The following is a 27820-nucleotide window of genomic DNA, read 5'->3' on the forward strand; positions in this document are numbered from 1 at the left end:
GTACAAACGCGCATAAAACAACTAAGAAGAAGACACAAGCTAAAGAACCAACCTAAAGTTCCACATCACGACGTCTAAGTTGCTCTGTACTGGCTTCCAACGAGAGGGCCGTTCTACCTACTCAATTTCTATGCTTGTAAAAGCTGTAGCTCAACACCACACAGTCGTGTCGTTCCTTTCTGTACGCGTGCCGGTAGGGTTAGCCTGTGTCCACTCTAAGGGAATACAACCGGGGAAGATGCCATCAAAGATTATTTTTGAAACCGAAGACATCGGGATGGAAGGTGAAATGGACATTAGTGCGGGCAGTACGACACCCAAAGTAAGTAAACTGGAACACAAATAGCTGGTTAACGCTCGTTAAATAGCCGAAACTGTACTATACCCGCAGGCTAGCCCCGCTATACTGCATGCTAGCTCGTTACATTCTACATCCGCGAGGGTAGCTAACGGTATATAATGTCGTCATATTGTTCAAATTGTATTGCCGTTATGTTAGAGGTAAGCTTTACGGGAAAATACAAGTAGAGGTTTAAACAACTGTCAGTCTTTGTAGAAAGTAGCTAGCCATCACCACATGGCATGTTCATTGCTACTAGCGTGTAGCCTCGTGCCCGTGACACGTGGTCAGCTGATCCGCAAAACAGACGGATCACCACGTACTCTTCTTCCGGGAGGTTTAACTGCGGTTGCCATCCAATATGTTGCATTACCGCCACCTACTAGACTGGAGTACAACTCCCTTTTACTTGGCTTGAAAAATAAACAAATACCCTACTATCAAACACTACACTCTCAAAATAACAAATGTAATTAAAATAACACCACCCTACTCCATTATTTAAATCTATTTAGTCCTACCTCATACCAACAACCTGAAATGATGTGACAACACCACTTAACACATCCTGTAACTTATATATCCTAGTAAGCGAAAGGTTGCAAGATCGATCCGGAGCTGACAAGGTAAAAATCTGTCTTTCTGCCCCTGAACAAGACAGTTAACCCACTGTTCCTAGGCCGTCATTGAAAATAAGACTGACTTGCCTAGTTAAATAAAGGTAAAATAAATCACTTTGTCGGGCAAAGACTTAGCATCAAATCAACAGACAATGGCTCTTCTGTTTCACCACTCTCGCAGCTCTGTCTGCTTCGCACCAAACGACGAGCATCACAAACATCGGGAATCTGCCCCTTCAGTTGTTCAGCTTTAACATTTACTGCTACCCCAGTAATCACTCCTTTCAATGGTGCCCTTTTCTTGAGAGCAAAACAATTCACATTTCTTGCCCCCATTCGTTTAACGCTGAGCGCCTTCTCCCCCTGACCAGCAGAAACAAACAGTTATCACAAGACCACTTCTGGTTACCCTCACAATTCCACAGTACCCAACTCTGTTTTCACCCACCCTGAAAGCACAAATGGATCAGCCAAAAGGCAAAGGTTCACTTTTTCCAAAAACTTCACTCCTACTGTTAGACTCATCTTTATCTTGACCCTCGGTGCAAGCCTCGGGCTCTGAGAACTTCACCACACCTACCACCTCCGATACTTCGCCCTCATTCACTTCAAGTTCTCCTGTCTTCAGCTCATTCTGCTTACACTTTCTACCATTCTTCGTTAACAAACCATCTCTCTTTCTTCTGCCATTTTTAACTGACTCAAGCTCACCCTCTTCCTCCCTCCCTCTCTCTCTCTTAGACCTCCTCTGCCTCTCTTTTTCCCTTCATTCCTCCTCTGTATTCCAATTATACGTCTCCTTATGATAACACTGCACTTCTCCTGACGTATATCTTGTTGTTCCTTTCTCAAGGGGTTGTCACAATCTTACAATCAACACGAACCCCTCGGGATGTAGCACTCAACAATGCATCTCACTTATTTTTTTATTTTTATTTAACCAGGTAGGCTAGTTGAGAACAAGTTCTCATTTACAACTGTGACCTATAAAGCAGCTGCTTCCGTAGTAAGCAATGATCGACTTCGGCACCTGAAATACTGGATTAGTGACGTTTTCAGAGCTGCAAGGTCAAACCCGGCCTCTTGAGCTGCACTGTATTTACTGCAGTCCCTGTAGCCTACTGAGCTACGTTCCCACAGGCAGGAACCCTGACTCTCTGCGAGGTCACCATGTACTCGGGTACAGTCACAGCCTATCAATTTGTGCCACGTACAGCACTCGATGGACGACGTTGCTCTACATGTTTCCATTCTAACTTGCTGATTAGCAACAATTTATCCAATACAATATATATATTTTTTTAACCTTTATTTAACTAGGCAAGTCAGTTAAGAACAAATTCTTATTTATAATGACGGCTTACCATGGCCAAACCCGGACGACGCTGGGCCAATTGTGCACCGCCCTATAGGACTCCCAATCACGGCCGGTTGTGATACAGCCTGGAATCAAACGCCTCTAGCACTGAGTGACGCCTCTAGCACTGAGATGCAGTGCCGCAGACCGCTGTGCCACTCGGGAGCCAAATGTATCCATCTTTCTACTAAGTTCTAGTTCACTGTTATGTGGTAGGCCTATGTATGAACTACACATGGATAAGAAATATAGCTATACATTGATATAGCGTGCAACTATTCTGTCCCCTTCAACTTAATGTCTGGTGCCCTGTGCTGGTGCCCTGTGCTGATGTCTGGTGCCCTGTGCTGATGTCTGGTGCCCTGTGCTGATGTCTGGTGCCCTGTGCTGATGTCTGGTGCCCTGTGCTGATGTCTGGTGCCCTGTGCTGATGTCTGGTGCCCTGTGCTGATGTCTGGTGCCCTGTGCTAATGTCTGGTGCCCTGTGCTGATGTCTGGTGCCCTGTGCTAATGTCTGGTGCCCTGTGCTAATGTCTGGTGCCCTGTGCTAATGTCTGGTGCCCTGTGCTAATGTCTGGTGCCCTGTGCTAATGTCTGGTGCACTATGTTTGGTTGGTAGAAAATGAAGGAGAAGAAGATCAAGGAGGGAAAGAAAATCAAGAAACAGAAAACGGTTGTTGAAGAGGAACCTGACTGTGAACCTCCTGCTCCCAAGAAGAAGAAGAAGAAGAAGAAGAAAGAGGAGGAAACTAACGGCAACGCAGAAGAATCACCTTTGAAGGACAACACATCTCATTCCAATGAGGAGTCTGCAGACAATGACAACGCAACCGAGGTTACTTATGTTATATATCGTTTTGATAAAACACGTCTACACTCAGTACTGCATTACGACGGATAGGTATTGATCTGTTTTTCAAATACACATTGTTTATTTGAGCTAGTCTTCAGATGGGAATTAATATAAACATTTCACAATCAGACCTTTTGAAACTAGCTAGGTCAACAGAATAAATGTTAATCAGTAATCGTTATGGCAAGGCATCTTTTTACCATGTCCCATTCTGCCATTACCAACAGAAGAAGAAGAAGAAGAAGAAGGGAAAAAAGACAGATGAAAAAGTCGTCGTCAACGGAGTGTTGCCTGAGACTCCCAAGCTGATTGCACAAACTAATGGGCATACCGCGGCGACAACTCCAGCACAATCAAGCGAGGACTCCGACAGTGGAAAAGAAACCGTGAGTCTTTCCAGTGATGTTCTGATTCATCAGTGAAGTGGTTTGTGGGAAAATCATTTAAAGGACTTTAAGAACATTGTCAGTTTGTTGCTTTTTCTGTTTTCATGCGTTTAGGAGACGCCAGAACAGAAAGAGGGAGCCTTCTCTAACTTCAGAATCTCCCCCAACACCATCAAACTACTTCAAGGTATTTTTTTTCTTGTTTGTCTATTTTCATTCAACTAAAATGCTTTTTCAGTTGAGTTACCCATTTTTAAACGTGCAGTCTGTTATTTGATATTTGGGCTACCTACATTTTAATCGTCTCTTTTCCCTCTAGCAAGAGGCATATCTTACCTCTTTGACATTCAAACACAAACCTTCAATTCTGTGTACGAGGGAAAGGATGTGATTGGCCAGGCAAGAACAGGCACTGGGAAAACTTTAGCTTTTGCCATTCCGCTGATCGAGAAACTCCAAAATGACCCAGATGACAAGAGGAGGGGCAGAGCCCCAAAGGTAGGTCTGCTGCAGATACTGCCATCAGATATTCAGCATGTGCTGTTAGTGCTAAGATATTGTCAATTAGCTACATAATATAGTCTTGTAGAGCATGTATAATCTTTTGACCGAAATACTTAATGTTTTTTTCTTCTCCATCATTAACCGTGTCCACTTCTATAGATTTTGTGCCTTGCTCCAACCAGAGAATTGGCTATTCAAGTATCCAAGGATTTCAAGGACATGACAAAGAAACTGTCTGTTACATGTTTCTATGGTGGGAGCTCCTACAACCCCCAACGTGAGTTTCATTCCCATTTCTTACTTTTTCAATTTAACATCCTCTAGTTGTGCACAATTTGGCTTCATTGCAAAGTGCCTGTTTATTTATTTGTGAAAAGTGATGCTATAAATTGCATATATACGGTTAAATTGATCATATTTGTGGGGAAATCATTTTGATCTGTTTTCTCTCAGTTGATGCGATCCGCAGTGGCATCGATATCCTAGTGGGAACTCCGGGTCGTATCAAGGACCATCTACAGAATAACAAACTGGACCTGTCTCAGTTGAAGCATGTTGTATTAGATGAAGTGGACCAAATGCTTGATATGGGCTTTGCAGAACAGGTGGAGGAGATACTGTCTGCCTCTTACCAAAAAGGTAATGAGACATTTTCATATGGGATTGATTTAGGCCATATACTGTAGATTTGCCTTGGGTTGGATGGGAGGCCAAAAGAGTGTGTCTTAACCTCTATGGGCTAGTCCCACCCGTGGTGCACTCCATCAACAGCAGGTGCATTTCAAGAGCGGCAAATTTGAATCCAAATAAATGTCAAAATTCAAATTTAGAGTATGTTAGGACAGTACATTTACAAGAGTTGTGTGTAATGTTTTGTCAATTCAAAGACAGGGTCACCAAAACCATAAAACCAGCTAAAATGATGCACTAACCTTTTACAATCTCCATCAGATGACACTCCTAGGACATTGTTAGACAATCCATGCATTTTTAGTTCTATCAAGTTCATATTTATATCCAAAAACAGCGTTTTACTATGGCATTGATGTTGAGGAAATCGTTTCCCTCCAATAACCGGCAGTCAATTCAACACCACAAATTAAATAATTAAAATTAGAAAACATTGGTAAAATATTATATTGTCATTTAAAGAATTATAGATTTACATCTCTTGAACGCAATCAACTTGCCAGATTTAAAAATAACCTTACTGGGAAATCACACTTTGCAATAATCTGAGCACTGCGCCCAGAGAAATACGCGTTGCGATACAGACTAGACGTCATGTTGGGGAGATCTAAAATCGAAAATACTATGTAAATAATCCATTACCTTTGATTCTCTTCATCAGATGTCACTTCCAGGTATCACAGGTCCATAACGAATGTAGTTTTGTTCAAAAAAGCTCATCATTTATGTCCAAAAATCTCCGTCTTGTTAGCACATGATCTAAGCCAGCCGGACTTCTCGTCATGAACGAGGGGAAAAAATATATTTACGTTCGTTCAAACATGTCAAACGTTGTATAGCATAAATCATTAGGGCCTTTTTTAACCAGAACATGAATAATATTCAAGGTGGACGAATGCATACTCTTTTATAACGTATTGGAACGAGGGTACCCAACATGAACTCGCGCGCCAGGTGTCTAATGGGCCATCATCGTTCCATGGCTCTTGTTCGGTCAGATCTCCCTCCAGAAGACTCAAAACACTTTGTAAAGGCTGGTGACATCTAGTGGAAGCAATAGGAAGTGCCAAAATATTCCTCAGCCCCTGTGTTTTTTCAATGGGATAGGTTTAAAGGTAATACAACACATCAGGTATCCACTTCCTGTCAGAAAATGTCTCAGGGTTTTGCCTGCCAAATGAGTTCTGTTATACTCACAGACACCATTCAAACAGTTTTAGAAACTTTAGGGTGTTTTCTATCCATATATAATAAGTATATGCATATTCTAGTTACTGGGTAGGAGTGGTAACCAGATTAAATCGGGTATGTTTTTTTATCCAGCCGTGTCAATACGGCCCCCTAGCCCTAACAGGTTAACATTCTAGTACTGAATAAATGTACAGAACTGATCCAAGGTTTCTTTGTGGGCAGACTCTGAGACCAACCCCCAGACCCTGCTCTTCTCTGCCACATGCCCATCATGGGTGTATGATGTGGCAAAGAGGTACATGAGGCCAACCTATGAGCATGTGGACCTCATTGGCAAAAAGACCCAGAAAGCAGCCACCACAGTAGAGGTAAGAAAGAAAACTATTTTGTTATCCTTTCAGCAAGTGATGGTTCATTTTGATTGACAATGGTTTCCACTTTGGTTTAAAAAGAAATTCTCACACTTCAGATTAATTCAGATGACATTTTTCATATTTGAAATTGTACATTTTAGAAACCAAATGTATAATTTATTAATACTTCTGTAGAGGAACATGAAGCCATCTGGTTGCTATTAAATGTTTTTTCAGGTGATAAAAATGTCATAGTTTCATGGTTCTTAAGAAATGCACAACCAGTTTCTTAAACATCATACTTGCTGAACCAGTTTCTTCTTCTTCTACTTTAGCCTTTAACTCATATTTTTTTATCCCCAGACTCATACTATTGTAGTTTCTACTTGGCTGTAATGCAGCGATAAAGATCAAGTGTGTCTTACCTGTAAGCACTCTAGTGATCAAAAACAACATTATTTTAGGCACTTCAGCTGCTTACACACAAACCAGTTAACATATAGCCTAGCTATTTAGCAGCTTTACCCATATTTAGCCCACCCCATTTATAATAATTATACACGCCATTTAGCAGATGCTTTTATCGAAAGCGACTTACTCATGCGTGCATACATTTGACATTTTCTGTTCATGTCAAACTGGTAAAAGACCACGCAATACTGATTTTTAGCTGTCATTTAAAAATGTTTCTCATTTTGTAATGTGTGGTTTACTCAGGCCTACTAAACATAGTTGTTTTCACACTGATCAACACTTTTTTGTTAAAAGTCCTCTCTGTCTCTTCCTCCCCACCCAGCACCTTGCCATAGCGTGTCACTGGTCCCAGAGGGCTGCAGTCATTGGGGATGTGGTGCAGGTTTACAGCGGGAGCCACGGCCGCACCATCGTCTTCTGTGAGACCAAGAAGGATGCCAACGAGCTGTCAATGAACGCCTCCATAAAACAGGTACCAGAAACCTGCTGTAGCTTTGTTGATTGTTAGTTTTAATTTTGCTACACAGTGCACACTGAATTAGTGAGGTAGGACATTGATACAAGGATCAACCTGGAAGGTTTGACATGACAGACGTAAATGACATTCAAAGTCAAGTGAGGTAGTTGACTATTTCTAATGGGGTTCATTGGCTTATTCATTCTCGGGTCTGATTGTGTTCAATGTTGCAGAGTTCCCAGTCACTTCATGGGGACATTCCTCAGAAGCAGAGGGAGATCACACTGAAAGGCTTCAGAAGTGGCACCTTCGAGGTCTTAGTGGCCACCAACGTTGCTGCCCGTGGGTTGGACATCCCAGAGGTAGACCTGGTCGTGCAGTGCTCACCCCCAAAGGTAGATGAATACTGTGATAACACCATGTTAGATGCTCTTATACATGTGTAGTAACACTAATTGATCTAGCAACAACAACATTTTAGTCACAACAAGGTATTAACGTGAAGGCTTCGTTGTCCCCTCTACCAGGATGTGGAGTCCTACATTCACCGATCAGGTCGAACTGGTCGGGCTGGCAGGACTGGCGTCTGCATCTGTTTCTACCAACGCAAAGAGGAAGACCAGCTCCGATATGTAGAGCAGAAAGCAGGAATTACATTTAAGCGAGTTGGAGTGCCCACTGCCAATGACATCATCAAATCGTCCAGTAAAGACGCAGTGAGGTTTTTAGACTCTGTGCCTCCCCAAGCCATTGAGTATTTCCGCGTGTCTGCTACCAAGCTGATTGAGGAGCGTGGGGCCGTGGAGGCCCTGTCTGCCGCCCTGGCACACATATCAGGAGCCACTGCCTTGGAGCAGAGGTCCCTCCTCAACTCTGACACTGTGAGTGTTTAGACCCCGCTAGCTCAGTCTACATGTAGCAATTGAATAATGAAGGACATGTCAACATGTGTAAATGCCCATAATGGTTTAAAATGCATCTTGAATGGTTCGAACTTTCGAACTTGTATTTAATGTTTGTTATTCAATCCATCCAGGGCTACACCACAATGACAATGAACTGCTCTCAGGAGCTGCAAAACATTGGCTGTGCCTGGCGTGGTCTGAAGGAGCAGCTGGGAGAGGAGATTGACAACATGATCCGGGGGATGACCTTCCTCAAGGGCAAAATGGTACATTTGTCATTCATTGTGCCTCCGGTCAGAAGGGGAAGGGTGATGTCTCTACCTTTGAAATAAAACCATCCTCCTTCACTCTTTGTACTATAATAGCAATACCATTGAGGCTCTGTAATTTACTTGCCTGATGTTAAGCAAAACTTTGATTAGTGAGCTTTGTTTTTTGCTCTGCAGGGAGTCTGTTTTGATGTTCCGGCTGACAAGGTAAAGCAGTACCAGGTAAGTCGAGAGCAGATACTTTTCCTTTCAACTGTGACGAATTGGACACATGTAAAAGGCTTGGTTTAATGTTATTCAAAGCTGAGAAGAGCAATTATCCAAGACCATTTCTCAAACTGCATTTTCATTGTATGCATTTTAGAGTATTTCCCCAGCCTTACTGTCAAGCTCTGCCAGAGTGATGCTACTGCCTCAAATTTCACAACACACGCAATCCATCATCACTTTATTTTTTGTTAAAAACAAAGGCTTCATTAATTAAGGCCACTGTAGATCATGTGGTTAGTAACAGAGACCCTATTGTCCTTGCGGTGATCACTCCAATTGTCTTCTCCTCAGGATGCCTGGCAGGACGGTAGACGTTGGCAGCTGTCAATCGCCACAGAGCTTCCTGAGCTGGAGGAGAAACCGCGCATGGGTGGTGACCGTGGATATGGACGTTCCTTCGGAGGACAGGGAGGTGGCCGTGGCTTCAGAAACGGCGGAGGCGGCGGTAACTGGAGAGGTGGAGGCAGTCATAAACGCACCTTCAGCAGTGCGTTTGATTATTAACCACTGACTTCCCATTCGCTGGACTGTTGACATGTCTGTCTGTTTCCTGGTTTTTACTGGTGTTTGTTGGACTGACTGTTACCGGCGCGAAAGGAAATTCTGCAAAATATGTATGACCTGATTGATTTGCAATTATGCATTCAACTATCTGTACTTGGAATAAGTCCATTCATTAGAATGAGATGTTTTCATTAAAGGTGGTCTGAGGAAATTCAATTCTAGGTCTTCTTTTTTCACATACTCTGTTTTTAATCCCCCAAAAATTCTTCCTTGGACAGTACCAGTCAAACGTTTGGAAACACCTACTCATTCCAGGGTTTTTCTTTATTACTATTTTGTACATTGTAGAATAATATTGAAGACATCAAAACTATGAAATAACACATATGGAATCATGTAGTAACCAAAAAAAGTGTTAAACAAATCTAAATATTTCATCTATGAGATTCTTCAAAGTAGCGACCCTTTGCCTTGATGACAGCTTTGCACACTATTGGCATTCTCTCAACCAGCTTCATGAGGAATGCTTTTCCAACAGTCTTGGGAGTTTCCACACATGCTGAGCACTTGTTGATGTTTTTCCTTCACTCTGTGGTCCAACTCATCTTAAACCATCTCAATCTTGAAGGGCATTTCCTGAGATGCTATGCTAAAACTCTCAATTTACGAAATGTAGTTATAACGTAACCAACATGTAGGCCTATTGTGTCAATTTTAAGTTCAATAAAAAGCAAACATTAAAAAAAAAACTAATTCTGATCTGAACAAGTAGACTGTCACTGTAATATGATGGTGTAGCACTTAATAGTTTTGAATGTACTGTATGTGTGCTCAGTCCCTTGGTCGCTGTCTTGCAGTCCATCAGAATACAACATTTTAGAGATATTGTGCCAGCATGGCTTGGAATGTGGTACAGTGGGGCAAAAAAGTATTTAGTCAGCCACCAATTGTGCAAGTTCTCCCACTTAAAAAGATGAGGCCTGTAATTTATCATGGGTACACGTCAACTATGACAGACAAAATGAGAAAAATAAATCCAGAAAATCACATTGTAGGATTTTTAATGAATTTATTTGCAAATTATGGTGGAAAATAAGTATTTGGTCACCTACAAACAAGCAATATTTCTGGCTCTCACAGACCTGTAACTTCTTCTTTAAGAGGCTCCTCTGTCCTCCACTCGTTACCTGTATTAATGGCACCTGTTTGAACTTGTTATCAGTATAAAAGACACCTGTCCACAACCTCTAACAGTCACACTCCAAACTCCACTATGGCCAAGACCAAAGAGCTGTCAAAGGACACCAGAAACAAAATTGTAGACCTGCACCAGGCTGGGAAGACTGAATCTGCAATAGGTAAGCAGCTTGGTTTGAAGAAATCAACTGTGGGAGCAATTATTAGGAAATGGAGGACATACAAGACCACTGATAATCTCCCTCGATCTGGGGCTCCACGCAAGATCTCACCCCGTGGGGTCAAAATGATCACAAGAACGGTGAGCAAAAATCCCAGAACCACACGGGGGGACCTAGTGAATGACCTGCAGAGAGCTGGAACCAAAGTAACAAAGCCTACCATCAGTAACACACTACGCCGCCGGACTCAAATCCTGCAGTGCCAGACGTGTCCCCCTGCTTAAGCCAGTACATGTCCAGGCCCGTCTGAAGTTTGCTAGAGAGCATTTGGATGATCCAGAAGAGGATTGGGAGAACGTCATATGGTCAGATGAAACCAAAATATAACTTTTTGGTAAAAACTCAACTCGTTGTGTTTGGAGGACAAAGAATGCTGAGTTGCATCCAAAGAACACCATACCGACTGTGAAGCATTGGGGTGGAAACATCATGCTTTGGGGCTGTTTTTCTGCAAAGGGACCAGGACGACTGATCCGTGTAAAGGAAAGAATGGGGCCATGTATCGTGAGATTTTGAGTGAAAACCTCCTTCCATCAGCAAGGGCATTGAAGATGAAACATGGCTGGGTCTTTCAGCATGACAATGATCCCAAACACACCGCCCGGGAAACAAAGGAGTGGCTTCGTAAGAAGCATTTCAAGGTCCTGGAGTGGCCTAGCCAGTCTCCAGATCTCAACCCCATAGAAAATCTTTGGAGGGAGTTGAAAGTCTGTGTTGCCCAGCGACAGCCCCAAAACAACACTGCTCTAGAGGAGATCTGCATGGAGGAATGGGCCAAAATACCAGCAACAGTGTGTGAAAATCTTGTGAAGACTTACAGAAAACGTTTGACCTGTGTCATTGCCAACAAAGGGTATATAACAAAGTATTGAGATAAACTTTTGTTATTGACCAAATACTTATTTTCCACCATAATTTGCAAATAAATTCATAAAAAAAATCCTACAATGTGATTTTCTGGAGAAAAAAAATTCTCATTTTGTCTGTCATAGTTGAAGTGTACCTATGATGAAAATTACAGGCCTCTCATCTTTTTAAGTGGGAGAACTTGTGCAATTGGTGGCTGACTAAAGACTTTTTTGCCCCACTGTATATCCTCCTTTTTCATTGATTTTTATCTTGGCATTCTGTTTGATGCATGTTGCTCCCACTCGTCTTATAGAAATGGTATTTGCTGTGCACTGTATGTGTAGGAGTTAGTGTCCACGGGATACCCCAAGTAATCCATATCCTCACCTGTAGAGTGGAGGATAAACGTATTAAAAAGGATTTACCACCCAAAATGTGAACCATATCTGTGAGGAAACTACTTAAAAGTTGTCCGCTTGGGGAATGAAGAGAAAATTAGTCGATTGCCAAGTGCCTTACTTACAGTAACTGTCCACCCAGCTGGGGTGTGCTGCCCTCCAGCTTCTGTTGTCATTAGACTGGCTCCAGTGCTCCAAGTGTTTTAGGTGATTAACTATCTGCAGGAACACATATCACTGGTTTGAAATTGTAGTTGCATGGAATGTTATAATGTATGTTCATATTATACATCGTAACAAGCTTACACAAATCCCCTCTGAAATTATAGAAACTGCTAGTTTACCTTGAATATTGCCTCTGCTTGCTCATTGTCATCAGCATCAGAGTTTTCTGTATAGGTACAAATAAGACAATTTTTTTCTATCATTTATAGAAAAAAAATACACAACTACTTTTGTATGAATATTGACACTTTAGCTTTATAAAGTACCTTCAGAAAGTATTCATACCCCTTGACTCATTCCACATTTTGTGTTAAAGCCTGAATACACATAATACCCCATAATGACAAAGTTAAAGTTTTTGTACATTTATTGAAAATGGAATAGAAAAATGTCTAATTTAACATAAGTATTCACACCCCTGAGTTAATACATGTTAGAATCACCTTTGGCAGCTGTGATTCTTTCTGGGTAAGTCTAAAAGCTTTGCATACCTGGATTGTACAATATTTGCACATTCTTTAAAAAAATTATTTAAGCTCTGTCGTGTTTGTTGTTGATCATTGTTAGACAGCCATTTTCAAGTCTTGTCATAGATTTTCAAGACGGTTTTAAGTCAAAACTGTAACTAGGCCACTCGGGAACATTCAATGTCGTTTTGGTAAGCAACTTCAGTGTATATTTGGCCTTGTGTTTTAGGTTATTGTCTTGCTGAAAGTTGAATTTGTCTCCCAGTGTCTGTTGGAAGCAGACTGAACCAGGTTTTCCTCTAGGATTTTGCCTCTACTTAGCTCTATTCTGTTTCTTTTTATCCTAAAAAACTCCCTAGTCCTTGCCGATGACAAGCATACCCATAACATGATGCAGCCACCACCATGCTTGAAAATATGAAGAGTGGTATTCAGTGATGTGTTGTGTTGGATTTCCCCCCAAACAACACTTTGTATTCAGGACATAGTTAATTTCTCTAACTGTTTTAAAGTCACCATTGGCCTTGTGTTGAAATCCTTGAGCGGTTTCCTTCCTCTCCGACAACTGAGTTAGGAAGGACGCCTGTATCTTTGTGGTGACTGGGTGTGTTGATAAACCATCCAAAGTGTAATAACTTCACCATGCTCCAAAGGATATTCAATGTCTGCTTTTTACCAATAGGTGCCCTTTGCGAGGCATTGCAATACCTCCCTGGTCTTTGTGAAATTCACTGCTCGATTGGGCGTCCTTACAGATAATTGTACGTGTGGGATACAGAGATGAGGTAGTCATTAAAAAAACATGTTAAACACCATTATTGCACACAGAGTGAGTCCGTGTAAATTTTTAAGCACATATTTACGCCTGAACTTATTTGGGCTTGCCATAACAAAGGGGTTGAATATATTGACTCGACAGCTTTTAGTTTTTTATTCATTTGTAAAAATGTGTAAAACATTATGGGGTATTTTGTGCAGGCCAGTGACACAACATCTCAATATAGTCCATTAAGGCTGTAACAACAAAATGTGGAAAAAGTCAAGGGATTGTGAATATTTTCTGCAGGCACTGTACATTGCAAGTTGGCGTTTATTGTCATGAGTCTTGCCCTGTAGGCAGAACTGAGCGATTTCTGCTAGATGCAAAGTCAAAATTGGCTGTATTGTAAAAATTCATGAAAACAGAAAATAGCTTTTAGGTCTTAATTTAAGATTAGGGTTAGCAGTGTGGTTAGGGTAAAGGGTGTGGTTAGGTTTCAAATCAGATTTTATAACTGGCTGTGCCAGCTAGTTCCCACCGTGCGGTACATGAGTCATGTCAATAAATGCCAACCTGCATATGCAGCTCTTACTTTGCGCTTCAGGTGTGAAGGAAGACTGGTGAGAGTAGGGCTGTTCTGGTGATCTTTCCTCGTTGTTGTTGTTGGGAGGGTAGTTGTCCTCGACATGAAACATAGCCGGGTTGTGACTGGTCTGTCCACCTCTGTACTTCAGGAAAACCTCTATGGAAACGGGGACGGGAGGATGCTTAAACACTAGTTTGAGTTGATATCAAGAGAACCCCAATGCACTAATCAACACACCATAAGAGAATGCAGGACGGTGACTTTCTGCCAATACTCTATATAGTGAGTTGTCCCTACCTGCAAACCCATCCAGTGGAACACAAGTACATGCCTCATTTTCTGAGAGGGAGATCGGACTCTGTTTTATATCAACGTCTGACTTCTGTGGTCCTAGACAGGAACAAAGAAAGGGACAGGAAACAACACATGATGACTTATTATTATTATCAGTGAACTATATTCCATCACTGAGATGTATACTCTTGATCATTTAAATCAACTTAATATGATAAACAACCCGTGTTGTGGAGCAGTGAACTACATGTAGTTCGGTGGAGGCAGCTGTGGGGAGAATGACTCACAATAATATCTGGAATGGCATTTAATGCATGGAAATCATGTGTTTGGTGTATGTGATACCATTCCACATTCCGCTCCAGCCATTACCACGAGCCCATCCTCCCCAATTAAGTTGCCACCAACCTCCTGTGATGTAGTTTAACTAGTAGTTGAACTACATTTTGCAGTAGCTTGGTGGAAGTTGAACTAAAGTCTAATGTAGGTAGTGTTTTCAGTAGTTAATTACTTGTTTTGCCATGTAGCCGTGCAGCTAACTACCGGAACTGCACTTAACTTTTTTTGCAAAAATAAAATATGGGTGAAGTAGGCAAGAATTTCATCAGACCTGCCTAATTCTCACTTTAAACATTGTTTTTGGGTTAAATAAACTGAATTAAACATGCTGTTAACCTATGACCCCAAACTGATCTGTAATTGCAATTTGTAGTCTGTGACATATCTGATTTACATATGATAATTTTTCACGAAGTAGTTTGAATGTAGTGAACTACTTTTTCAAAGTAACTTCAGTAAACTTTTTTAAGGGTAGCTTTAGTGTAGTTTAACTTCTTCCAGTGTGAAGTTATTGGTAGCTTAGTAAACTATATTTTCAGAGTAACTTACCCAACATTGTAAACAACTTAAAGCATGCATTCTAAAGCTACTCACCTTTTCTTTGTTCAGTACGTTTAACAACAGGCAGCATCATGTAAACCCTGGAGGCATTACTGCCCTTCTTGATGCTCTTGCCCTGTAGCTCTTTCACATCGGGTAGAGTGTTCAGGGCACATCGGAAGTTGGCTTTCCATGTCTTAGGATCAGGCTTGTCTATCCCAGGTTTGTATCTGCCTTGAAACGAAGGGATACAATTAGTTCATCAAAGCAAACCTGTGAACTGTGTCATTTTACATATAAGCAAGGACGAGGAAGTAGTGTTTTACTTGAGTTTATTTAGTAAATACTTTTGAACTGCATTGGTTAAGGGGTTGTAAGTATGCGGTAAGGTGTGTTACTTGTTGTATTCGGCGCATGTGACAAATTCAATTTTATTTTATTTATCCCAAAGGTTCCGAGTACTGACTTTGAAAACGCACGCTCAAATTGGTCAATTTGTTGCCCTTGTCTGTACAGCAAAAAATAGCAACCATTGCTAAAACTATCCATATCCACAACAATTGAATTGCATTTGACCATCCATAGATCTGAACAGTGTTGGGTAGTAGTGAACTACATGTAGTTCAACTAGTAATTGAACTACATTTTGCAGTAACTGGGTGGTAGTTCAACTGAATTCTAATCTATGCAGTATTTTCAGTAGTTAGTTATATTCTCGCCTTGTAGCGGTGTAGCTAACTACTGGAACTAAACACTACTTTTTTCTGCAAAAATAAAATATGGGTGAAGTAGGCAAGAATTTCCTTTCTTTTTGGCATCAGGACCACCTAATTCTCACTTAAAACATAGTATTTTGTGTTGAATTGGCTAAATTAAACATTCTGTTAACGGATGACCCCAAAGTAATTTGCTCTTGCAATTTGTAATCGATGACATTTCAGTTTACATATGATCATTTTTCACTAAGTATTTTGGATGTAGTGAACTGCTTTTTCTAAGTAACTTCAGTTCAGTAAACTATTTTTCTTAAGGCTAGCTTTAGTGTAGCTTAACTTCTTCCAGTGTGAAGTTATTGGTAGCTTGGTAAACTATATTTTCAGAGTAGCGTCACAAAAATGTGGTTTGGCTTGTGTGACAACAGTGTTTACAGGCAAATAGCTTATGAGGGCTTCCTAAGAATCTCTGCTTGAATGACAATGCATGAAAACACTGCTGTTTGGAAATGCTCCAGGTGCTATGGCCATTGAACACGGAAGATGAGAAAAAAGTTAATTCCCCAGGGTCATGCATAGCCGCAGGAAGTAGGGGTGCTGAGGCTGCTGCAGAACCCCCTGAAAAATCATAATAAAAATAAAAAGGTATTATCTTTTGAAAACAATATTGTTTACCAAAAGTAGTGCACTGTGCCTTTACTAGTCCTGTATTAGCGGACTGTTATAGCCATCTGTAGCGTGGGCAAAAAATTATCATATTGCAACAATGCAAACTGATAAATGTACTGCTGTTATTCTAACTCGCTTTAGAGATGGAACATGTGGGACTTGGGAATACAGTTGAAGTCAGAAGTTTACATACACCTTAGCCAAATACATTTAAACTCAGTTTTTCACAATTCCTGAGGTGTAATCCTAGTAAAAATTCCTTGTTTTAGGTCAGTAGGATCACCACTTTATTTTAAGAATCTGAAATGTCAGAAAAATAGTAGAGAGAATGATTTATTTCCACTTTATTTCTTTCATCACATTCCCAGTGAGTCAGAAGTTTACATACACTCAATTAGTATTTGGTAGCATTGCCTTTAAATTGTTTAACTTGGGTCAAACGTTTCAGGTAGCCTTCCACAAGCTTCCCACAATAAGTTGGGTGAATTTTGGCACATTCCTCCTGACAGAGGTGGTGTAACTGAGTCAGGTTTGTAGGCCTCCTTGCTCGCACACACTTTTTCAGTTCTGCCCACAAATGATCTATAGGATTGAGGTCAGGGCTTTGTGATGGTCATTCCAATACCTTGACTTTGTTTTCCTTAAGCCATTTTGCCACAACTTTGGAAAGGTCATTGTCCATTTGGAAGACCCATTTGCTACCAAGCTTTAACTTCCTGACTGATGTCTTGAGATGTTGCTTCAATATATCAACATAATTTTCTTTCCTCATGATGCCATCTATTTTGTGAAGTGCACCTTTTTCCTCCAGCATCTTCACAAGGTCCTTTGCTATTGATTTGCACTTTTCGCACCAAAGTACGTTCATCTCTAGGAGACAGAACGCGTCTCCTTCCTGAGTGATATGACGGCTGCGTGGTCCCATGGTGTTTATACTTGCGTACTATTGTTTGTACAGATGAACGTGGTACCTTCAGGCGTTTGGAAATTGCTCCCAAGGATGAACCAGACTTGTGGAGGTCTACAAATGTTTTTCTGAGGTCTTGGCTGATTTCTTCTGATTTTACCATGATGTCAAACAAAGAGGCACTGAGTTTGAAGGTAGGCCATGATATACATCCACAGGTACACCTCCAATTGACTCAAATGATGTCAATTAGCCTATCAGAATCTTCTAAAGCCATGACATAATTTTCTGGAATTTTCCAAGCTGTTTAAAGGCACAGTCAACTTAGTGTATGTAAACTTCTGACCCGCTGGAATTGTGACACAATGAATTATAGGCAAAATAATCTGTCTGTTAACAATTGTTGGAAAAATGTATTGTGTCATGCACAAAGTAGATTTCCTAACCAACTTGCCAAAACTATAGTTTGTTAACAAGAAATTTGTGGAGTGGTTGAAAACGAGTTTTAATGACTCACACCTAAGTATATGTAAACTTCCGACTTCAACTGTACATAATACGTTCATGCCTTGATGGAAGATAGCTTTGCGTTGTGCAATCAGAGAGCTTTGTACATTGGTGTCTGGACTTGCTTCTTACCTGTGTGCATTGCCCAGTTTTGGAACAAAGTGGCGTCCTTGTCTATATTCCAACCATGTCGAGCCGCATGCTTCCAAGGAATCTGGAAAACTTGAGCTGTCTAAAGTTCAAAGCAGAGCAGTCAAAATGTTTTACCATTCACTTTTTCCCATCTGAACTGTGACAAAAGCAGTATATTCTCAAAAGAACGATGCGATACCCCCATTAGAGAGTGGACTTAAAAGAACAAAAGTACTGACAATCTGGATTATGAAAATATTTCTGTAAAATGATTGAAAACATGCGGAACAATATCTCACCTCATCAAGCCAGGTGAGACCTGTGTATTTCCCTGACTGTATCTGCTTCTCAAGCCAGGGTCGCAGTCTTAGACGACCTTTTTTGCATCTTCTAATGAGCCTAGGGTTGCAGTCTGCCTTAGTTCACACATGACAAAAGTACACTGCACAAAATGGATGTGTACCTTGTTCAACTACATCAACGTGTTGTCCGGGGTGGGGTGGGGTGGGTGGGGGGTCAGAATTCAGAACTGTGCTTGATTAGTGTGTGTGTGTGATTAGAAATGAGGTGTGAAATGACCCTACATTGTCAGGTGAATGTCAGAAAGATTATAACAAATAGAAATAAATACAGCAGGACATATTTCTTTCTTAAACGATCCCACTCAACTATTTACACAACTGACTCAATTCCGCAATCACCACACTGTTTCGATTTAGAATATGCCTGAATTAGTCCAACTAGAATGCTTTTCAGACATTAAACAGACCATGCTTAATGAGTGGCGTCTATGTTTTGTGATAGCTGTCATCACATATTTGATTATCATTTATCACCCTGCTGTTTAGAATAATGTTGATAATAGCTAATTCACTTACCAGTGCATGAAATCCTCAAACCTCCTGTGTGCTCACACTGACAGGTTTACTGAAACCACAGGTGCCCACATTGACAGGTAGCCAGGTTTCCTTAGAAGTGCGTAGGAATTTCAAGGGAAATCTACCTTCACTCAGCACCCTTTAAGGCCCCTCCTCCAACTACACAACATACAGAAATGTGACACCCAGACACAAAAGAACGAGTTTGTAACGACTTGCAGCATGATATATTTGTCTGAAAGTACTGGTCAGTGGTCAAATACTGGTCTGTGGCCAAGATGTGGACCATCAGACAAGACAACAAAGCTTAATTTGAGCATTTCCTTAAGCTAATGAAGATAGTTTGAGTACCGCCATAGTCACTTTAACTCTACCTACATGTACACTACCGGTCAAAAGTTTTAGAACACCTACTCATTCAAGGGTTTTTCTTTATTTTTACTATTTTCTACATTGTAGAATTAAAGGTGGTCTGAGGAAATGAAATTCTAGGTCTTTTTTCTTCACGTACACTGTTTTTAATCCCCCAAAAATTAGTTTCTTCAAGTGCAGTCGCAAAAAACATTAAGCTCTATGATGAAGCTCTATGATGAAACTGACTCTCATGAGGACCGCCACAGGAATGGAAGACACCGAGTTACCTCTGCTGCAGAGGATAAGTTCATTAGAGTTACCAGCCTCAGAAATTGCAGCTCAAATAAATGCTTCACATAGTTCAAGTAACAGACACATCTCAACATCAACTGTTCAGAGGAGACTGTGTGAATCAGGCCTTCATGGTCGAAATGCTGCAAATAAACCACTACTAAAAGGACACCAATAAGAAGAAGAGACTTGCTTGGGCCAAGAAACATGAGCAATGGACATTAGACCAGTGGAAATTAGTCCTTTGGTCTGGAGTCCAAATAGGAGATTTTTGGTTCCTACCGGTGTGTCTTTGTGAGACGCGGTGTGGGTGAACGGATGATTTCCACATGCGTATTTCCCACTGTAAAGCATGGAGGAGTTGTTATGGTGTCGGGGTGCTTTGCTGGTGGCACTGTCAGTGATTTATTTAGAATTCAAGGCACACTTAACCCAAATGGCTACCAGAGCACTCTGCAGCAATACGCCATCCCATCTGGTTTGGGCTTAGTGCAACGAAAATTAGTTTTTCAACAGGACAATGACCCAACACACCTCCAGGCTGTGTAAGGGCTATTTTACCAAGAAGGGGAGTGATGGAGTGCTGCATCAGATGACCTGGACTCCATAATACCCCGACCTCAACCAAATTCAGATGGTTTGGGATGAGTGGGACCGCAGAGTGAAGGAAAAGCAGCCAACAAGTGCTCAGCATGTGAGAACTCCTTCAAGATTGTTGGAAAAGCATTCCAGCTGAAACAGTTTTTTTTAACCTTTCTTTAACTAGGCAAGTCAGTTAAGAACAAATTCTTATTTTCAATGACAGCCTAGGAACAGTGGGTTAACTGCTTTGTTCAGGGGCAGAACAACAGATTTTTACCTTGTCAGCTCAGGGATTCAATCTTGCAACCTTTCGGTTGCTAGTCCAATGCTCTAACCACTAGGCTACCTGCTGCCCCGGCCAAGAGTATGCAAAGCTGTCATCAAGGCAAAGGGTGGCTATTTGAAGAATCTCAAACACTTTTTTGGTTACTACATGATTCCATATGTGTTATTTCATAGTTTTGATGTCTTCACTATTATTCTACAATGTATAAAATAGTAAAAAATAAAGAAAAAGCCTTGAATGAGTAGGTGTTCTGTAACTTTTGATGGTAGTGTACATATTACCTCAACTAACCGGTGCCCCCGCACATTGATTCTGTATAGGTACCCCCTGTATATAGCCTCCCTATTGTTATTTTACTGTTGCTCTTTAATTATTTGTTACTTTATTTTTTATATTCTACTCATCTATTTTTTACTTAACACCTATTTTTCTTAAAACTGCATTGCTGGTTAAGGGCTTGTAAGTAAGCATTTCACTGTAAGGTCTACACCTGTTGTATTTGGCGCATGTGACAAATACCATTTGATTTGATTTCCATTGAGAAGATAAAAAAAACATTTTGAGATATAATTTCAGTAAATATCTTACATGAATGTTGTGTGATAAATATAAATGGATAGTGTGCTATGATACTGAGTCACACTTTATTTGGATAGTCCCATATAGAGGAATTACAGATGGTCATACTATCAACAAAATATCTGTTGATAAGCAACTGCTTTTTCGCAGAAAGCTTGTAAGTATCACAGGGTTCCCTTGAAATTACTACCCACTATGCACTTCTCAGGAAACCTGGCTACCTGTCAGTGTGGGCACCTGGGGTTTAATGAAACCTGTCAGTGTGAGCACACAGAGGTTTGAGGATTCCATGATGTGCAGGTAAGTGAAGTAGCTATTATGAAGATTATTCTAAACAGCTGGGTGATAAGTGATAATCAAATATGTGATGACCAGAGTCATAAAACATTGACACTACTCATTAAGCATGGTCTGTTTAATGTCTGAAAAAACAGCCTATACTGAACAAAAATATGAATGCAACATGCAATGATTTCCAAGATTTTACTGAGTAACAGTTAAATTAAAGAAATCATTCAATTGAAATGAATTCATTAGGACCTAATCTATGGATTTCACATGACTAGGAATATCGATACAATTGAAGTTGGAAGTTTACATACACTTAGGTGTGAGTCATTAAAACTTGTTTTTCAACCACTCCACAAATTTCTTGTTAACTTACTATAGTTTTGGCAAGTCGGTTAGGATATCTACTTTGTGCATGACACAATACATTTTTCCAACAATTGTTTACAGACAGATTATTTTACTTATAATTCACTGTATCACAATTCCAGTGGGTCAGAAGTTTACATTCACTAAGTTGACTGTGCCTTTAAATATGGCTTTAGAAGCTTCTGATAGGCTAATTAACATAATTTGAGTCAATTTGAGGTGTACCTGTGGATGTATTTCAAGGCCTACCTTCAAACTCAGTGCCTCTTTGTTTGACATCATGGGAAAATCAAAAGAAATCAGCCAAGACCTCAGAAAAAAAATGGTAGACCTCCATAAGTCTGGTTCATCCTTGAGAGCAATTTCCAAACGCCTGAAGGTACCACGTTCATCTGTACAAACAATAGTACGCAAGTATAAACACCATGGGACCACGCAGCCATCATACCGCTCAGGAAGGAGACGCGTTCTGTCTCCGAGAGATGAATGTACTTTGGTGCGAAAAGTGTAAATCAATCCCAGAACAACAGCAAAGGACCTTGTGAAGATGCTGGAGGAAAACAGGTACAAAAGTATCTATATCCACAGTAAAACGAGTCCTATATTGACATGTGGGGTGCTTTGCTGCAAGAGGGACTGGTGCACTGCATCATGAGGAAAGAAAATGATGTGGATATATTGAAGCAACATCTCAAGACATCAGTCAGGAAGTTAAAACTTGGTCGCAAATGGGTCTTCCAAATGGACAATGACCACAAGCATACTTCCAAAGTTGTGGCAAAATGGCTTAAGGACAACAAAGTCAAGGAATTGGAGTGACCATCACAAAGCCCTGACCTCAATCCTATAGAAAATTTGTGGGCAGAACTGAAAAAGTGTGTGCGAGCAAGGAGGCCTACAAACCTGACTCAGTTATACCAGCTCTGTCAGGCGGAATGGGCCAAAATTCACCCAACTTATTGTGGGAAGCTTGTGGAAGGCTACCTGAAACGTTCGACCCAAGTTAAACAATTTAAAGGCAATGCTACCAAATACTAATTGCGTGTATGTAAACTTCTGGCTCACTGGGAATGTGATGATAGAAATAAAACCTGAAATAAATCATTCTCTCTACTATTATTCTGACATTTCACATTCTTAAAATAAAGTGGTGATCCTAACTGACCTAAAACAGGGAATTTTTACTCTGATTAAATGTCAGGAATTGTGAAACTGAGTTTAAATGTATTTGGCTAAGGTGTATGTAAACTTCTGACTTCAACTGTAGATATGTATCTGTTGGTCACAGATACCTTTTTAAAAAAAAGTTAGGGCTGTGGATAAAAAAAAAAGTCAATATCTGCTATGACCACCATTTGCCTCATGCAGCGCGACACATCTCCTTCACATTGAGTTAATAAGGCTGTTTGTTGATTGTGGAATGTTGTCCCACTCCTCTTCAGTAGCTGTGCAAAGTTGCTGGATATTGGAACACACTGTTGTACACGTCAATCCAGAGCATCCCAAACATGCATGGGGCCGTGCATTATCATGCTGAAACAAGAGGTAATGCTGGCTGGTGAATGGCACAATGGGCCTCAGGATCTCGTCACGGTATCTCTGTGAATTCAAATTGCCATCGATAAAATGTAATTGTGTTCATTGTCCGTTGCTTATGCCTGCCCATACAATAACTCCACCGCCACAATGGGGCATTCTGTACACAACATTGACATCAGCAAACCGCTCGCCCACACGATGCCATACACGTGGTTTGCATTTGTGAGGCCGGTTGGACGTACTGCCAAATTCTCTAAAACGACGTTGGAGGTGGCTTATGGACATTCAATTTTCTGGCAACAGCTCTGGTGGACATTCCTGCAGTCAGCATTACACTCTCCCTCAAAATATGAGACACCCATTGCGTTGTGTAACAAAACTGCAATTTTTTTTCGCCAGCCCAAGGTGCACCTGTTTAATGATCGTGCTGTTTAATCAGCTTCTTGATATGCCACACCTGTCGGGTGGATGGATTATCTTGGCAATGGAGAAATGCTCAATAACAGGGATGTAAACTATTTTGTGCACGATATTTGTGAGAAATAAGCTTTTTGTGCTTTTGGAACATTTCTGGGACCTATTATTTCAGCTCATGAAACATGGGACCAACACTTTACATTTTGCGTTCATATTTTTGTTCGGTGTAGTTGGACAAAACAGGCATGTTCTAAACCGAAACAGTGTGGTAATTGCAGAATTTAGTCAGTTGTATAAATAGTTGAGTGGGATCATTTAAGAAAAAAAGCTGTCCTGCTGTATTATTATCTTGGTGTAAACCGCTGTATTTAATTCAATTTGTTATCATCTTTGAGAGATTAGGCCTAGCTAAATTAGTCCTAGTTAAATTGTCAATTAAAAACAGCTTTTGAGATTCCTTTGTGAATCTCATTATTTCTTTATTTCCCTAGCTTTCTTTATACGTTGGGTTCTATTCATTAGGCACCAGACGGACTGAAACAGGGAGGGACTACCTGAACTTGTCCAACACTAAACGCTAGTTTTTGTTTTATGTTGCAGAACGTTTAGCAACGGTATGTCCTAATGGACACGACCCTGAGCACCCCAACTACGGGTCCCCGGTTGAGTCATACTGAAATAACAAACATGGCTTCCACATACAGTCATGAGTGGAGAGCAGTTTGCGACAAATTTAATAATGCTCAAGATCTATCTGAAGTAGAATCAAGAAAAGACCCAGAAAATGACCCTTTTCGATCGAAGTATAAGGCAAGGGAGCTTTTGAGAGAGATTTACTGCTCGTTGAAGAATTTCGATGTCGGTGAAAACGAGAGCGTCAATGATGAAGCCGACCAGCGCCCGACAGAGCAGCCCGTTGACGGAGGAATGGAGGACGGCTTCGGGAGAGGCCACTGTGGAGATTCCCCAGCCGGATCAAGAGCAGCTAAACTCGGGGCGGTGGAGTATTATCTTGGTGTAAACCACGTGGAAACAGAAGAGCTGTCTGCTGGAGAGGAACATTTAATGAATTGCATGACATTGCTGGAGAAGTGCAGCATATCACCAGAGAACGTGTCTTTGTTCATCCAAGTCAGGGTAAATCAAATTAAATTGTATTCGTCACATACACAGTTTACAGCCGGTATGAAAAAGTGCAGCTCCCTCAACAATGCAGTATAGAACACCTAGCAATCTTTAATTTAGTCCGCAACCAGCAGTCCAGTGCATAATATTTGTATAATTAAATATGCACACACATTGTCTAACTTTAGCTAAAGATAATGAATTAAGTAGCTAGTCAAATACTGTGAACTGACGTGGCTGTTTGCGTGTCTTTTTTTTTTTACAGAATCAACTGGGCATTCTGTGGGCTGGCAGGGATGAAATTGAGAAAGCCCAAGGATTTTTGGAAACTGCAGAAGCAATGTATATTCGGTACATGAAAGAGGTAGCTAGTCATGCCACTGTCTAGATGCATAATTTACCTACTTAGCTAGGTTCATTTTGGGAGAACAGAAAACAGCAGCATCATCATCTTTCATCAGGAAGGCCAGCCGCAGTGCATTCTGGATTATTGTCCTGTCAGATTTAATTCTATGTTTAATCATTGTGACCTTGAAAATGCTGAAGGGATGATCAGTTGTTTTGTTTTATTCACACCATAGGATGGGCAACCCCCAATGGACCTCACCGAGTTCTTTGTGGCAGAGGAAGAAGCATTACCCCAACAGGAGAGGACCAAGAGGTAAGGACATCACACTGTTGTGGAGTCTTTCAACAATTTCATAAATGACATTGCTCTTTTGAACTTTTCCCTCTCTTCAAACAGATTTGAAATGGCTTATACCCACACACTGTACTATCTTGCACAAGTGTACAAGAACTTGGAGCAGTATGAGAAAGCTGGGGGCTACTGCCACAGCACTCTGCAGAGACAGCTGAAATTCAACCAGTTCATTCCTCTGGAATGGGCCATCAATGCAGCCACGCTATCACAATATTACATCACCAAGGTAAATCATAAACTGTAAAAATGTGTTGTCTTCATCAAGATGAATGACTTGTCATGTATTTACAGTCAGTACATGACTTGATTTCTTTATAATGATATTTGGCATTTTTAATAGGATCCCCATTTCTATTTGTATTTATTATAGATCTCATAATAATAATAATAATGGTGCGAAAGCAGCAGCTACTCTTCCAGGGGGGCCACATGAAACATGACATAATACCGAACATTAACTATGGATTAATCTCATATATTTTGTTCTTCTTCCCAGACCCTCTACATGGAGGGCAGGCACTGTCTATCTGCTGCCAGTGTCATAGCAGACCTGGCCGGGGAGGTCCCCTCAGAAGCCGCTGCCCAGGAGAGTAAGTTCACTCTGAATTCATATACTCAACCTTGATAGTATATGTTCTTTCTGAAATGTTTGTAAAGTTGTCTTTCATTCAATACTCATTAATACACATCTCAAACCTTTTTCTTTAGGTGAAGCTGAAGCTGAGAAGCGAGACCAACTTAGACAGAAGAGAGCTGAAATAGCTAGGTGTTGGATAAAATACTGTCTTAATTTGTTGCAAGATGCCAAGAAACTTCTCGAGGTAATTTAGATATCTTCAGATCAAATGTAATTCTGTAGATGATTAGCCAATAATTGTGAGACAATATCTTATTCTTATGTCTACTGGTCTGAGCAGGACAACATTGGAGAGCTAGATATGGATCGTCAGGCAGAGCTGAGAGCAACACGGCTACAGGAGGAGGAGGAGAAGGAGAGGGGAAGGAAGAGTGCTGTTCTGTTTGGTTCCAGTGACACCTTTGACTCCATCTGTGGCCTGGAGGAGAAAGTGAGTTGTGTCTTCCCTGTGGACTTTGAGGAAGCCCGCGCCATCTTCCTGGTTGGCCAGACCTACGTAAATCAAGCCAAGGAGTACTTTGAGATGGACGGCCACGTCACAGACCACATCGAGATCCTGCAGGACCACAGCGCTCTCTTCAAGGCCCTGGCCTTCTTCGAGGAGGACCTGGAGCGGCGCTGCAAGATGCACAAGCGGCGTGTGGACATGATGGAGCCCATCTGCAAAGACCTGAACGCCCAGTACTACCTCCTTGTCTGCCGCCAGCTGCAGTTTGAGCTGGCTGAGACCTACTACGAGATGATGGATCTCAAGCTGGCCGTGGCCAACAAGCAGGACGACTTGGATGCGCACACGGTCAAGAAGTTTAACCACCTCTGCTCCTCCTCCACCAAGTTCTACCAGATGTTCCTCGACTCCGTCCGCTCGCCAGAGGGCAAATGGCCGGACAAACTGGAGGACGAGGTGCTGAGGCCGGCACTGGTGGCTAAGTTCCGGGTGGCTCGTCTCCACAGCAGGCTGATCTCGTCCAGCAAAACCGTTCAGCTGGAGAACCTGAACCGCGCCCTGGAGTGCTACAACTTTGTGGTCCAGTACTGCAAGGACAACCCAGAGGCTAAAAGCGCCATCGAGACAGAGCTGGAGCTGAGCGAAGAGATGGTCAGCCTTCTGCCCCTCAAGATCAACCGACTCCAGGCAAATCTGGCCTCCTCTAACTGACTCTAAATGTGTCCTAAACGCTACATGACAAAGCTTGCTTAAACACCCCTATCATATATTCCATATGTAATTCTCCTCAACCCCATCTGCATTTCCTGATGTCACTGTGTAACTTGTTACTCTTGGACCAATTAACCACACCTTTAATAGCTTAAAACAATTAGTTATGTGCACGATAACACATTCATTGCCTAATTTATTTGTTCTAGCAGATAACTTATGTTGTATGGTATGTAGATATGTAGCTAAAACCAATGTAATGGAAACATGAATTAACTGATGTGATATTTGTTTTAAAATTATGTTTTTCGGTTTATTTCCAACTGACAACCCAAAATAAACATAAGGAGCAAATCACTTTTACTTGTCTCTCAAATTATAATTGTAAGTTAATTTCAACAATTAGGTTGATTATGACGATCTATGTGTTCTTGTCCAGCAAGTGTCAATTGTGTTTTTAATACAGTATCAAATCGAATGTTGCTGCGTCAGAGGGCCACGTCGGAGTGAGAGTAGGGCTTATAAGGAAACTGAAGAGGGCGCTGTTACTCATCAAATCGCTCCTGACATAGAATTGCATGAAATGCTTTCATCAAAAGCAATTTTATTAGACTCGCAAATACATGATAGATTCAT

The 27820-nt window shown here is 41.1% G+C and overlaps 3 protein-coding genes across 8 annotated transcripts; 2 read left to right on the forward strand and 1 right to left on the reverse strand.

Moving 5' to 3' along the window:
• The first annotated feature begins 41 nt into the window (after positions 1–41).
• On the forward strand, positions 42–9389 carry LOC100194728 (nucleolar RNA helicase 2). Of its 6 annotated transcripts, none has more exons than XM_014180201.2 (14): positions 42–322; positions 2937–3152; positions 3395–3556; positions 3671–3743; positions 3876–4054; positions 4220–4337; positions 4514–4699; positions 6164–6309; positions 7091–7240; positions 7459–7620; positions 7753–8106; positions 8262–8396; positions 8577–8621; positions 8961–9389. In XM_014180201.2, the coding sequence occupies exons 1-14, from the start codon at positions 131–133 to the stop codon at positions 9171–9173; spliced, it is 2331 nt and encodes a 776-aa protein (XP_014035676.2). In that variant the 5' UTR covers positions 42–130; the 3' UTR covers positions 9174–9389. The 6 variants fall into 6 exon arrangements, with proteins under 6 accessions (XP_014035676.2, XP_045565986.1, XP_014035677.1 ...); XM_045710030.1 differs by having other exon boundaries at positions 43–322; positions 3398–3556; XM_014180202.2 differs by having other exon boundaries at positions 43–322; positions 3401–3556.
• A 2108-nt stretch (positions 9390–11497) lies between these two features.
• Positions 11498–18957, reverse strand: LOC106589795 (interferon regulatory factor 1). The gene is made up of 9 exons (XM_014180136.2): positions 18856–18957; positions 18277–18376; positions 17978–18077; positions 15104–15283; positions 14174–14266; positions 13883–14032; positions 12183–12229; positions 11964–12057; positions 11498–11827 (listed from the first exon to the last, which is right to left on the reverse strand). The coding sequence occupies exons 1-9, from the start codon at positions 18861–18863 to the stop codon at positions 11748–11750; spliced, it is 852 nt and encodes a 283-aa protein (XP_014035611.2). The 5' UTR covers positions 18864–18957; the 3' UTR covers positions 11498–11747.
• A 5052-nt stretch (positions 18958–24009) lies between these two features.
• kifbp (kinesin family binding protein) lies at positions 24010–27541 on the forward strand. The gene is made up of 7 exons (XM_014180205.2): positions 24010–24697; positions 24951–25049; positions 25267–25346; positions 25431–25614; positions 25885–25978; positions 26097–26209; positions 26306–27541. Exons 1-7 carry the CDS (start codon positions 24185–24187, stop codon positions 27182–27184), a joined length of 1962 nt encoding a protein of 653 aa, XP_014035680.1. The 5' UTR covers positions 24010–24184; the 3' UTR covers positions 27185–27541.
• The last annotated feature ends 279 nt before the right edge of the window (positions 27542–27820 follow it).

Source organism: Salmo salar, chromosome ssa28 (assembly GCF_905237065.1).
Source record: "Salmo salar chromosome ssa28, Ssal_v3.1, whole genome shotgun sequence".
In the NCBI taxonomy this organism is placed as follows: Eukaryota; Metazoa; Chordata; class Actinopteri; order Salmoniformes; family Salmonidae; genus Salmo; species Salmo salar.

Excerpts from the sequence above, each read along its gene's own strand:
- kifbp (XM_014180205.2), top strand. The coding sequence starts at position 24,185 with ATGGACACGACCCTGAGCACCCCAACTACGGGTCCCCGGTTGAGTCAT. Across the intron at positions 25,615-25,884 it reads CACAATATTACATCACCAAG|ACCCTCTACATGGAGGGCAG; the intron begins GTAAATCATAAA and ends TCTTCTTCCCAG. Across the intron at positions 26,210-26,305 it reads ATGCCAAGAAACTTCTCGAG|GACAACATTGGAGAGCTAGA; the intron begins GTAATTTAGATA and ends TGGTCTGAGCAG.
- LOC106589795 (XM_014180136.2), bottom strand. Across the intron at positions 14,267-15,103 it reads ACGTACTGAACAAAGAAAAG|GACCACAGAAGTCAGACGTT; the intron begins GTGAGTAGCTTT and ends GTTCCTGTCTAG. Across the intron at positions 14,033-14,173 it reads TCCACTGGATGGGTTTGCAG|AGGTTTTCCTGAAGTACAGA; the intron begins GTAGGGACAACT and ends CCGTTTCCATAG.
- LOC100194728 (XM_014180201.2), top strand. The coding sequence starts at position 131 with ATGCTTGTAAAAGCTGTAGCTCAACACCACACAGTCGTGTCGTTCCTT. Across the intron at positions 3,557-3,670 it reads CCGACAGTGGAAAAGAAACC|GAGACGCCAGAACAGAAAGA; the intron begins GTGAGTCTTTCC and ends TCATGCGTTTAG. Across the intron at positions 8,397-8,576 it reads CCTTCCTCAAGGGCAAAATG|GGAGTCTGTTTTGATGTTCC; the intron begins GTACATTTGTCA and ends TTTGCTCTGCAG.